Source organism: Dipodomys merriami, unplaced genomic scaffold (genome assembly GCF_024711535.1).
Source record: "Dipodomys merriami isolate MVZ:Mamm:240054 unplaced genomic scaffold, mDipMer1.0.p SCAF_1, whole genome shotgun sequence".
NCBI classification, from domain to species: domain Eukaryota; kingdom Metazoa; phylum Chordata; class Mammalia; order Rodentia; family Heteromyidae; genus Dipodomys; species Dipodomys merriami.
Window position 1 is genome coordinate 71914233 of NW_027202270.1, and position 13585 is coordinate 71927817.

At 33.3% G+C, this 13585-nt stretch overlaps 1 protein-coding gene across 5 annotated transcripts in view; it reads left to right on the forward strand.

The window, feature by feature from the left end:
- The window catches only part of Lrp1b (LDL receptor related protein 1B), a 1866674-nt gene that overhangs the window by 1629716 nt on the left and 223373 nt on the right, over positions 1–13585 (forward strand). For all 5 annotated transcript variants that reach the window (XM_070023764.1, XM_070023773.1, XM_070023793.1 and 2 more), the window contains exons 61-63: positions 2746–2934; positions 3723–3871; positions 12937–13030. In XM_070023764.1, coding sequence (XP_069879865.1) covers positions 2746–2934; positions 3723–3871; positions 12937–13030 — 432 coding nt within the window. The remainder of the gene's footprint in view (positions 1–2745; positions 2935–3722; positions 3872–12936; positions 13031–13585) is intronic.

The window sequence follows — 13585 nt, forward strand, 5'->3', positions numbered from 1 at the left end:
TTATACAATGACTACTGCTCATCCTGTTCTTTATTGTCTATACCAGAAAGAAGTTGGAAAAAAAACTCTTTTGGACAAATGGACACATTAGCTTAATTAAATATGACTTTCAACATATTCTGGCACATTCACCCATGTGTCATCTGATACAACTTTTCTTATTCCCATAAATTTATGATTAGTTGAAAATAGAAATTGCTGATGGATGGCAACTATTTAAGTTCTTGTCTAATATAAAAGTTATTGCACATCTGGACATCATACTGAATATGAAGCTCATTCAGTAAGGTAATTAGGTAAGATGACTTTTATTTGGAGCCTATGAAATCAACTGTATTTAGAAGTAAGCTATTGCTTTTCACTAATGCCAATGTTAGGTTGATGAGGTGGGCAGACAAGCAGACTCAAGTTCCTGAGAACCACCACCTTCATTTAATATTCTTTTTTTTTGGGGGGGGGTCTGGTCGTGGGGCCTGAACTCTGGGCCTGGGCGCTGTCCCTCAGCTCTTCAGCTCAAGGCTAGCGCTTTACCACTTGAGCCACAGCGCAACTTCCGGCTTTTTTCTTCTGTGGTGCTGAGGAATCGAACCCAGGGCCTCAGGCATGCAAGGCAAGCGCTCTACCACTGAGCCACTTTCCCAGCACCCACTTACTATTCATTTCTATCCCTCTTAGTTTCCTCATTAGTAAGGTAAATGCTCATAGTGCACACTAGAGTTTTTGAAAACAGGAAATGAAATGAGGCATATGAAGTGCATATCCTGCTACTTCTCTTGACCTTGAAACTGTTGCTATTTTAGCCTGCGAGTTATTTGTAGTGGGTACAAAATCCATTCCCCAACAAATCATAGATTCTGGCCTAGTTCTGAAGAATCCCTGTGCTTAATAGTCAGTCACGGCTATTATTACTGCTGAAAAATTAAAAAGACTGTAGTGCTTTTTAAGTGATAATTGGAAGCTTCTACAATAACTTTATTAACAGACATTAATTAGATCTCTTATGGACTTAGATTTTTAGAAAATAATCATTTAGTTTTGGGGATCTATATTTACTGATGTGATTGTTTCCTTAATATCTAAAGAAACATAAGATAAATATTTTTGAGCCTTGTAAAATTCTTGGCAAATTTTTATTTTATTTTGAAAATTTCCCAATCTACACGCTGAGATGAAAAACTCATAATGACCACCTATTCCAAATAATTCACCTGACTGCTCATTTTAGCTACGTTTTCTTATGTTTTTGAAGTGTGTTTATAGAGCCAATGAGATAATATAGGAAGAGTTTGATTCATGTGATAAAATATCCTTTTTATTCTTGTACCCAGTTCCACTTAACATTCTAGTGATTTGTTCCATATTTAAAAAATTGTATGAGTAAGTTGTATGCACATCTGGATGTTTAAATCAAGATTTAAAATATCAAAAGTGTGCATTTGATTTAAGTTGTATTCTTTTACATACTTTATGTGCACAGTCTCTAGTCTGAGATGGATTTCTGGATAGATTTTGTATTATAGATGTAATCTATGACCTAAGGGATCATGGACTTTCAGGGTTTTCATTGTATTACTTTTAACCTTTCTCCCTGATTCCTGGTATATTCTCTGATCACATTTGGTCATGGTTAATAAATCTAGCAAAACAGTATATTTAAAATATCTACTTTAAGTTGACAGTCTATATATGCTCAGCACTTTTTGATTAAGGCTGTAAATTTCCCTAAAAAGGAATTACTGTATTTTAAATTTTCATAACTATATTTAGTGGCAAATAATTAAGAATATGCCAAATATTGATTCTCAGTCATTAAAATCTAATCAGTGAAAAAGAACGTAGTATTGAAACTTTAATACCTTTGATCTTTAAAGATTTTTTTCTTTAAATTTTACACAGTAAATCTGAATTTTAATACAGGAAGACATTAGAATGTTTATACAAATTATTTTTCTGTTTTGCTGAGTTTGATCAGTTGATGATAATCTTCAGAATTGAGAATCACAAAAAAACTATTTAAGATTTTTAAATTCCCAACTTCTAAACTTATTATATTTTATTCACCCAATGAGATTCACTTGAATAAAAAATCTATACTGGTGATGCTCAACCCATTGTAATATGTTTAAATCCATTTCTATAATGAAGCCATAATTACAAAAACAATTTTAGTTCACAACTAAACAATTTCATAACTATTAAATCCTCATAATAATTTATCAGTCACTTTCTTTCTCAATAACTCATCTTACAAGTAACAATGCACATATTATCTCTATGAAGAAAATGGTTCATAGTAGTTTCATAAAACTCTTTTCAGATGAAAGACATAGTTTACCATTGACATTTAATCATTTTTAGTGTGAAAGAAAATTGGTCAATGATTTTTTGGCTGAGTGTTTGGGTTAAGAACAACTGGGGGATATTATATGCATATGCATATGTCTCCTGATGGTGAGTTTCAAAATGTTGGATGTTCCTTGTTTCTGGTGAAGCAGACTTCCTGTGATGCTGAGCAGGATAACATTCATTTTCTTCCCAGAGGTTTAACCAAGCAATGTGAACTCCTGCACCCAATCTTGCATTGCCTTAACTGGTAATAAAGAACTTTGCTGGCCTGACAGGTTGTCACAGCAATTATTCACATGAAGCTCTGTAGCAGTTGTAAGTGTCAGCCCATGGTGTATTGAATATTTTAACTGGCAGTCTTCCAAGAGTGAGCATTAATCTTACCATCTTCTATTACAGTCCCTAATCAAGATATTCCAGGGGTGATTGCACTAACATTGTTTGAAGACTACATCTACTGGACTGATGGGAAAACCAAGTCACTCAGCCGTGCCCATAAAACCTCGGGAGCAGACAGACTCTCACTGATTAACTCATGGCATGCCATCACAGATATCCAGGTGTATCATTCTTATAGACAACCGGATGGTAATTATTTTTTCCATGATTTCCATACATTCATCACCATCTTGCAGTAACTTCTACTTTTGATTCTATCAAGGTTACATGTAATTTTGTTTTAGAGAAGAAGGTTCAGATTTCATTACGTAGCATTATTCTGTACAATGAATTTGTTAATATCAAGGACTGTTGTTAAGAGTTATAATTAGAAGCTCAATAATAACAGAATTATTTTCTTCAAATCATATAAAGCTGAATGGCAATATATGCATATGTAGTCAGAGAAATGAAGAATACATTCATTAATTTCTGAAATTTCTAAAATTCTGGAAGTAAAGGATTAAATGTAGACCTAGATTTCTAAAATTGGCAAGTATATAAAATTTCTATAAGGATATGTCTTGTGCATTGCGTAGTAAAGGTTAGAGTCCTTATTGAAAATATATGTCTGCTTTAGAAATAAAAGTTCTTAATCTTTAGCTATAATCTCTCGTTCCTTATTTTATTTTACACATATTTCTAAGTATATGTATATCTTCATCCAACATATTTCTGTTCTCTGTTTATTCTTCTGATGAGCAGTTTTCTACTAATGTGCTCAGTTTGTATAAAGAATCTTTAAAAGTTTTAATTGTAAAATTAATGTCATTCATTGAGTAGCATATTTAAGAAATAAAAGTTATATTTAAAGTCTTGAGAAGTGTCTGATTACAATAACATATAAAGATACAAATAAAGAAACCTATCTCCAATCCTAAATTATGTTAATAGTCATTATTGTCCTACTATGTTGTTGTGTCTTTTCTTATCTCTAGTTTCCAGACACCTGTGCATGATCAATAATGGTGGTTGCAGTCACTTATGCCTTTTAGCCCCAGGGAAAACCCATACCTGTGCATGTCCCACCAACTTCTACCTTGCAGCAGATAACAGGACCTGTCTGTCCAACTGCACAGCCAGTCAGGTAAGTGGAAGGCTGTAAGTCATGTCCTGCATGCTTTTTTTTAATATACATTTTTTATTGTAAAGATACTGTACAGAGGGGTTACAGTTACATGAGCAAGGTAATGAGTCCATTTCCTATTGAGCATTGTTACTCCCTCATTTGATTTTCCCTACCATCACTTACCTCCCCACCGCCCCAACTCCTCCCTAGCCCCCTCTCCCCGCCGGGCGCCTGAAGTTGTAAAGTTTGTTTTCAGCATAGTGTCTTGTACATCTCAGTTTTACAATGGGTCAATCTGTATCACTGTTAAAGCATTTTTCCCTTCCCCTCCCCAAATTAGAAAAATACATATACAAGATGGAGGGCACCAGAATCAAACACAGTGAAAACAGGGGCTATACTATGGGGGAGGAACATACCAAAGAAACAACAACAACAACAAATCACATAGTATATTATAAATACATTAAAAACAATAGCAAGGAAGAAAAAGCCACTTGTGTCCCTATCTTGAGGCTCATTTCCCTTAGCATCATCTTATATGGTCATATGTAAATTCATATGGAACAATAAAAGACACCAAAATAGCAAAAACGATCCTTAGCAGAAAGAACAGTGCTGGAGGAATATCAATACCAAATTTCAAATTCTACTACAAAGCCTGCATGTTTTTACAAAGTGTGAAGCATTAATTTTTACAGGTGTTATGAATGATTATCAAACACAGCATAGGGAAAACGATGTAATGATTATCTTTAGAAGAGAACTTTAGGCCTTAGGGTATAAGTGTACAGGAAAAAAAAATGAAAGGGTTGACATTGATCAAGATTTATTGTATTTGTATACTACTTTGTTGAATGGCAATTCCTTTGCACAAATACTTTATGATTAAATAAAATAAAAAGGCAAAACAAAAAAAACAAAAAGAATAACAATATGGGCAGAAAGGAACAACAACCTCAACAACAGAAAAAAAAAAAAAAAAAAAACACTTCTCTTAAGTGAGCCAAGTAGCAGCATCAGATTTGCCACCAAGAAGCCAAAGTAACTGAGGCAGTGTGGAGAGAGATATGGGATTGATTGAAATCAAAGCAGTCTTCCTGGGCTGGGAAGGTGGCTCAGTGGTAGAGCACTTGCCTTGCATGCATGAGGCCCTGGGTTCGATTCCTCAGCACCATATAAGCAAAAAGAAAAAAGCCGGAAGTGGCGTTGTGGCTCAAATGGTAGAGTGCTAGCCTTGAGCTGAAGAGCTGAGAGACAGCGCCCAGGCCCAGAGTTCAGGCCCACGACTGGACCAAAAAAAAAAACAACAGAGCAATCTTCCTGGAAAGCTGGTTCTGCATCCCATCTATATTCTTTCTTTCTTGCTCCCTAGAAACAGAAAGAAAAAGCTGAAGTGCATAGAGATTAAATCTCTAGATTTTTTAAATAAAAAATATGATAAAATAATTTTCCTTTTCTCCATTCATATTATTTTATTCAATTTTTATTTATGTCTTCTTTAGTTTTTATGTGGCTTTTTGAAAATTTTTTTTATTATTGTAAAAATACTGTAAAGAGGGGTTACAATTACAAGAGCAAGGTAATGAGTACATTTCCTGTCAAGCACTGTTGCCTCTTCCTTTGTTTTTCCCATACCATCCTTTCCCTCCCACCTCCACAAATACACCCCCACCCCCAACCTAAATTGTTAAGTTCATTTTCAACATAGTGTCTTGTACATCTCATTATTAACAATGGGTCAAACTGTATCCCTATTTAAACATTTTGGGTTTTTTTCCCCTCCCCTCCCCAAATTAGAGAAGTGTATATACAAGATGCAGGGCACCAACATCAAATATCATGGGGGAGGAACATACAAAGAAACAAAAAAATCACATGGCACATTATAAATACATTAGGAACAATAGTAAGAAAGAAAAAAACACTTGTGTCCTTATCTTGGGGTTCATTTTGCTTACGTCATCTTATCTGGCCATATATACATTGTCCCAGACATATAATAGTGGTTGCAAATAAAGAAAACCATGTGGGTATGTGGCTTTTGAAACCCAATGCATTCATTCTGTAGTATTTCCAGAAGGAGTGAAGTCTATCTTCTATGCTTGAAAAAGAAAACACTCTCTTCTACTTAAATTTCTCTGGATTTGCCTACATTGTTATATTATAGTTGAGCTATTTTGATGTGTCAACACTGACTATAATGTCATGAAAAGATGTGATACTAAATTATACCTGATTTTTCATGCTAGCTCATGTAAACGTAGATTCTGTGATTGAAACAGGCATTCATTCAGAACTCCACCCATAATCAAATTGAAAGAAGCAGCTGATGAATATATACATGTACACATATACATACATATATACATATATGTATATATATCTATACATATATATACATATATGTGTGTGTGTGTGTGTATATATATATATATATATATATATATATGAAACTAGATCATTCTGCTCCAAGTATCCCTAATCAGACTTCCACTGTGGTTCTGAACAAATTTTATATTGCCTATATTGTATCCAGATAAGAGGTTACCATTGTCTTTTCTGGATACAAGATAAAATAATTTTCTTATGAGACATGTATTTTATTATTTATTTCTTAGAACTTCACAAGGTTGAATGAGAATCACAATTTAGCTTCTTTTTCTAAGTGTCCAGTGCTTCTTTTCCATAGACAATCCTTCCATAATTCTCCTTCATTCTTTTTTCCTCCAAGACTTATTTCATGTTTCCCATTTACTTGATCACACATGAACATTGTTTTTACTGTATTTACCCCCATACCTTTTTATTCATAAATCCTTTTCCATTAGTAACTCTATACCTAAAATCTATTTCAGCTTTGTAAAACATCCTTTAAAAAGATATATATACATATATATGTATGTATTTATATATATATATATATATATATATATATATATATAATGGTGCTCAGCTAGTATAACCCTAGATGCCCAGAATGCTGAGATCTGAGAATCAGAGTTTGAAGCCAGCCCAAGGCAGAAGAGTCCATAAGACTCATCTCCAATTCATCAGTATTTATTATGTCAGAAAGGGAGCTGTAACTCAAGTGGTAGAATGCCAGAGAAACAAAACAGCAAAAACAACAAAAAGGAAACAAACAAGAATATCAAGAACTTGGGGTTCTTGATATTCAAGAGTTCAAGCCCCAGTACTGGCACACAAACACACATAGTACAGACATTCCAGAAAAACTTCCTACTTCATGGTAGTTAGATAGGTCTCAATTTCATTATTTTCAAATTTTGGATGACTGTCATATGACATTAAAAGCATACTTTTTAAAATTGTAGTCATTAACATTTTTTACTTTATCTTTTTTTTGGATCAGTTGTGGGGGCTGAATTCTGGGCCTGGATGCTGTCCCTCAGCTCTTCAGCTCAAGGCTAGTGCTCTACACTTGAGCCACAGTGCCACTTCTGGCTTTTTCTGCTTATGTGGTGCTGAGGAATCAAACCCAGGGCCTCATGTATGCAAAGCAAGCACTCTACCACTGAGCCAGCTTCCCAGCCCTCAATTTTGACTTTAGATAACATTGATAAATTAAATCATTATTATTATATTTTTCGGCCTGTCCTGGAGCTTATACTCAGGGCGTGGGCACTGTCGCTATGCTTGTTTTGCTCAAGGCTAGCCCTCCTACCACTTGAACCACAGCACCCATTCTGTTTATTTGTTTGTTTTTTTCTTCTGTTTATGTGGTTCTCAGAAATCAAATCCAGGGATTCATGCATGTTAGGCAAGCACTCTACCACTAAGCCATTTTCCCAGCCCATGATGGTTTTTAATGACTGCATTTATTCTTTAAGTTCTATATGTAGAATTTTCCTATTACTAGAAATGATATTATGACAAAAGATTGAATTTCTCTTATAAAAATAGAGAGGTCCTCAAAATAGAGAAATGGTTATTAGATCAGTCTTTCTCTCACGCTAAAACTATAATTAGCACCTGTGAGAGATAATATAAAATAAATACCTTTTCCAGAGAGTCAACATTTGAAATGTTTAAAAGCTTACTGAGGCCAGACTCCTTGTTAACCTCACCCTGATTCTGTTGTAAATTGGTTGAATCACCTGAGTTTGTTACCTAACTTCTTGTTGTCTCAATTTTCTTATATTTATAATGAGATATTTGTCTTAGTCTGTTTTCTGATGCTGTAGAACAGTATAACAGAAAAACACTGACAGGCTAATTTAGTTCTAAAATTAAATGTACTTCTTATACTTTTTTTTTTTTTGGTCATGGGGCTTGAACTCTGGGTCTGGGTGCTGTCCCTCAGCTCTTCAGCTCAAGGCTAGTGCTCTACCACTTGAGCCACAGCACCACTTTCAGTTTTCTGGTGGTTTTTATTGGAGATAAGAGTCAAACAGACTTTCATGCCCAGGCTGGCTTTGAAGCACCATCCTCAAATCTCAGCATTCTGAATAGCTAGGATTACAGGCATGAGCCCCTGGAGCCTGGCATTATGCCATTTTCTTAATAAATCTAGTAATCCATACATAAAGATGCAGCCCTTTTAACTGATTTAATCTTTTGTTAGTATTATCTTCATTCAATGACAATTCAATTTCAACATGAGTTGAAGGGCATCTTCAAACAATAGCAATACTATTTTCAGGCCACTGTTGATACTTAAATGGCAATAGTTGTTATAAACCTTACCTCTGAAGGACAACAGGAGTATACTCACAAAATTATGTGTGCAATCAATAAGCGTGGGCTTCCATCAAAAGACTTTTGTTGTTGCTGCTGTTATTCTAATGTTTCCATATTTGTTTTAAAAATTGTGTCTTCAAAAAATATCTTAAATGATTTAATTATTATTTAATTATTTCTGGAGATTGGCCTAGTTTATTCTGAAATAACCTTCAGTGCCTTGGGTGCCTTGCTCAGGAGTGCTTGTGACTCAGTCTGTTAAGACCAAACATGGAGTCCAATGTAGAATTAGTGGTGATGAATCCAGCCTCAACCAAGAATGAGCCAACTGAGAAGAGAATAAAACCAAAGGATTATTTGTATTGCAGATAAGACACATACAAGCTGGGCGCAGGCTGCTCATGCCTGTAATCCTAGCTACTTAGGAGACTGAGATTTGCAGATCTTGGTTCAAAGCCAGCCTGGGCAGAAAAGTCCATGAGACTCTTATCTCCAATAAACCGCTAGGAAAAACCCCGAAGTGGCGCTCTGGCTCAAATGGTATTGCACTTACCTTGAGCTGAAGAGCACAGGGACAGCACCCAGGCCCAGAGTTCAAGCCCCATGACCGAAAAAAAAAAAAAAAAAAAACCACAACAACCACAAAAAGACATTTAGTTTTTTGCATAATTAAATCTATATGCATTTGTATCCAATGTTCCAAGATCTGACCAATTAAATAAAAACCACTTAACTTGGAAGTATTATTCATGTAATAATTTTCTAATTTGAAATCATTGATAAATAAAGACGTATTCCATTTTTCAAAGACCTCCAATTGTAATTTGCATACTTTTTTTTAATAGCTAGATTAAGCAAGTAAGATTAAGCCAGATTTAGGACCAGATATCTTTGTTTATAGGTAAACTACTTGAGAAATAAAATGCCATTATTTTATTTGATCTTAAAAAATAATAAGAAAAGTTAACACACATCATTGGTGGTGTAAATCTTTTGGCTTAACTAAACATTTGACCTCAGATTATTTTCTGGTCCTATGAGAGGAAAAGAGCTTTGCTACACTTTTTGGAGGAAAATTTAATTTATAGAAATAAAATTTTTAGTATGTTAAACATTTAAATGTATAATATATAATCTTTTCATTTCAGAATCTTGTCAGTTGAGAATCTAGTATTTTAAAGATGCATATTTTTTAAAGAAAAGTCCTGTTTCAATTTTAAAGCAATTTTTTGCTTTTTTTTAATATAAGATCACTATTAATGATTTACTCACAAAATGAAAGTAATATAAAAATCCATTCATACCTCTACTTGTATTATAATCTGAGAAATTAATAAAAATTCAATTCTTAGAACATTGTGTTTAACTCATATTAAAAGGAAAAAAATATATTTTGAAAACACATTACTTATTTTAAGTGGATATTATTCATGTTACAACTGCATTATACAATATGGGAAATGACATTTTATCCTATATTCAAATTAATCGGCATGCATTTAGTGTTTTTTAATAGTTTCTTTTTGTGAATGATAATTAGTTTAGTTTACAATTTATTTTGTGAATTTACTACTTCTGATAACATTTATCATGAAGAAAGTTTACTATTTTTACTTAGAATAAATCATTATAAAATCACAGAATTTGAGTATAAAAAACGTGAAACCTGGAAGTGAAATAGTAGAAATCTTCTGAGAATAAAATGTCGATTAGTATATGAAGTTAAGATATTTTTTCCTGACTTCTCAACTCAAAAACCTTTAATGTTCTAATTAAAATGAAAGGGAGAGATAAATCATCATACTATGCATAATTCCACAAATGACATTTATTAAAAATCATAGTGAATTTAAAAATATATGTTTTAGATGTTTTCTAGGCATTATTGGGAATACTTTGAAGATACTCTGGAGAACTGAATTCTGACTCTCACTAATGTGCTTTGATATACTGTAATGACTGGAAATATTTAATGTTCAGGGCAATTGCTTTCAAATTTAGCCTCATATTCCCTGACACTCACTATCTATAAAGGTAATTTTCCCCCTCTGGTAATTTATGAAAAACACAACATACATGACCACAGGCTAAGCAAATATGAGAAAATCAGCTAAATTGTCAAATCTCTCTTCAGATTCATAGTCCTCTGTTCCCTCCCATATTGCCAGTGAGAAAAAATTCATTCCCATATTTAATGCAATTTTATTCTGAATAAATTCCATATTCTCCACAGAGTTTTAGCAAAAGTTGAACCTTTAAATTTTCTGTCATTTAAAGTTAGTAACAGGATTTTTAATGAACACTTAGACTGCCAATGCATTTTCTTTTGTATTCTGTTACTATCAATTCATCTCCTTGCCAGATGCTCATGTAGAAATTATACTTCAAATATTTATTAATTAATATTATTATCTATCAATTCTAGATCAATATTGCAATACATGCTTTGTATTGAATTTCCATTGAAATAAACAATAAACAAATTTGATACCAGTAGAAACAGACTAACATTTATTTATTTATTTTTATTTTGTTTTGTTTTGTTTTTTGTTGGTCCTGGGGCTTCAACCCAGGGCCTGGTGTTGTCTCTGATCCTCTTTGTGCTAAAAACTAATACTCTACCTCTTAAGCCAGAGCATCACTTATGGTTTTTTATAAGTCATTTATTAGAGATAAAAGTGTCACAGATATTCCTACCAAAATCCTCAGATCTCAGCCTCCTGAGTAGGTAGGATTACCCATGTGAGCTACCAGCACCCAGCTTAATTTTAATAATTTCAATTAAATCTTTTAATGGTAACTACTTCAGATGCATATTTTCTATATATAAAGTGTCATTTTGTTTAATTATATTTAGTTATTTTAGTTATATCATAATGTTGATAAGAGAAATTAATTTATAATTAATATCATTAGTGAATAAATTGAGTAATGATTTTGGTTACAGTTTCCCAATGAAATTAGTAGGATCATTGTCTCTGTGCCTTATCTTCAGTGAAAGAATTTGGGTTGTTACATTTTCTTATAAAAAAAAAATGTTTGGCTGGGAAGGTGGCTCAGTGGTAGAGGGCTTACCTTGCATGCATGAGGCCCTGAGTTTGATTCCTCAGCACCACATAAGCAGAAAAAGCTGGAAGTGGCACTGTGGCTCAGGTGGTAGAGTGCTAGCCTTGAGCTGAACAGCTGAGAGACAGTGTCTAGATCCACAGTTCAGGCCTCACAACTGACAAAAGAAAAATACACCAAACATAGATAGATAGATATAGATAACATTGAGTAATAACTGCCTAAACTTTTCTTAACTTCTAAATACCTGTGTGTCAGATAGCCTATAAGTAAATATGTCTGTGAAACAATATCAATAAAGTACCTTTGTTGCTAATCTTATCTTTGATGATTAATTTTTAAATTAAAATGCTAAAATCTATTTCTATAAGTACTAGAATTATCTTTATGATGACTAGCAGTCTTTAATTAATAAAACATTTAATATATATTTTAGTGAATAATTACAGTCGTGCTACTTTTTGCTCAAGAATAGTGCTTTACCAGTTGAGCCATACTTCCACTTCCAAGTCTCCATTTTTATGACAATCTTCTTCTGTGTTTGTATACATAAATTAAAAGTATATAATAGTCTTAAAAATTAATTATGAAACATGTGTGTACCTTTTAAAATATATGCTTGATTTTCCTTTTTTGCTCTTAAAGAATGTATATATTATTCATCATTCTCAAAACTGAAAATAACTCTATTAAATCCCTACTTTTTTAAAGACACATTTTAAAAATGTCTATGGCATAGATGCTCTTCAGTTTAGAGGTAATGTTTTAGTGTTCAGGAACTTTGATGGAGTCAGAGTATGACAGAAATGCTAAGGGTTTGTCAGAGTCTTCTCAGGTCCCCATCTTACACAGCCGAAGACTAGACCAAGAAGATAGTAATTGAAGTACACAGGTTCTTAAGGAAATGTAATTCAGTTCAGTTAATTATGATTAACAAACAGCTCTACTTTGATATCACTTCCTAATATTCCTGATTATTTTAACACTTTATGGTACTTGAAAAACATTTATGTAAAGGGTCAGATAGTTAATATATTAGTCTTTAAAAAAACAAAAAAAAAGGATCTCCCTAGGAGCTAGACCCAGGCTGCTTTAGAATACCAGTAGCTCTTCGAACCAGATGTAAATGAGTATCTGTGTGCATAGGAAATGTGGAGAGTTTATCTTGGAAGAATCGTCAGATATGTATTCGTTCCTTATGGAGGAGGGGACGCTCTGAGATGACAGTTGTTCATATTGCAGGAAGATTGGTGGATGCTTTTAAATACTCAAATTAATTATTTGGAGCTTTAACATTTATTCCTTTTTTTTTTAAGTTTCGTTGTAAAACTGATAAATGCATACCATTTTGGTGGAAATGTGACACGGTGGACGACTGTGGAGATGGATCCGATGAACCTGATGACTGCCGTAAGTACCTACAAACGCCACAGTGACATCACGCGTTGGAAAAAAACTGGAAAGTTTGGTATATTTTTCTTCAGTGACTGAAATAGAGATGTTGTGTATGTGAATCTTTGAAAAATGTAAGATAAAAGACTTGCATTCTGTCTTGGTTATTTTCTGACAATTGTCAATGTTTAGGATATTTGATCGTTTTAACAACACGTGTTGATTTTTTTCTTTCTTAAATTTGATGACTTGATGTGTAGAACTATGTTGCTTCACTAGTGCAATAATTGTAATGGACTTCGACTTACTATGTGACCAAATTATAAGTGAAAATGGGTAAATTTTTAGCATGCCACACAGTGATTGAACTCTTCAAAGTATATAAACTTTCAACTATTCTGTTACTATTTATATTCTGAAAATACATGAGAAGTTAGATTCATAAGATACTAATGATCATCTTAAAGTTAGGTAATTAACAAGTTCCTACAATTGTTTTAAAGTGACTTGCCAATTATGCCTTCTGATTGGTAGGAATGGTTGACTGTGACAGTTTCAGCAATCATTGGTAAC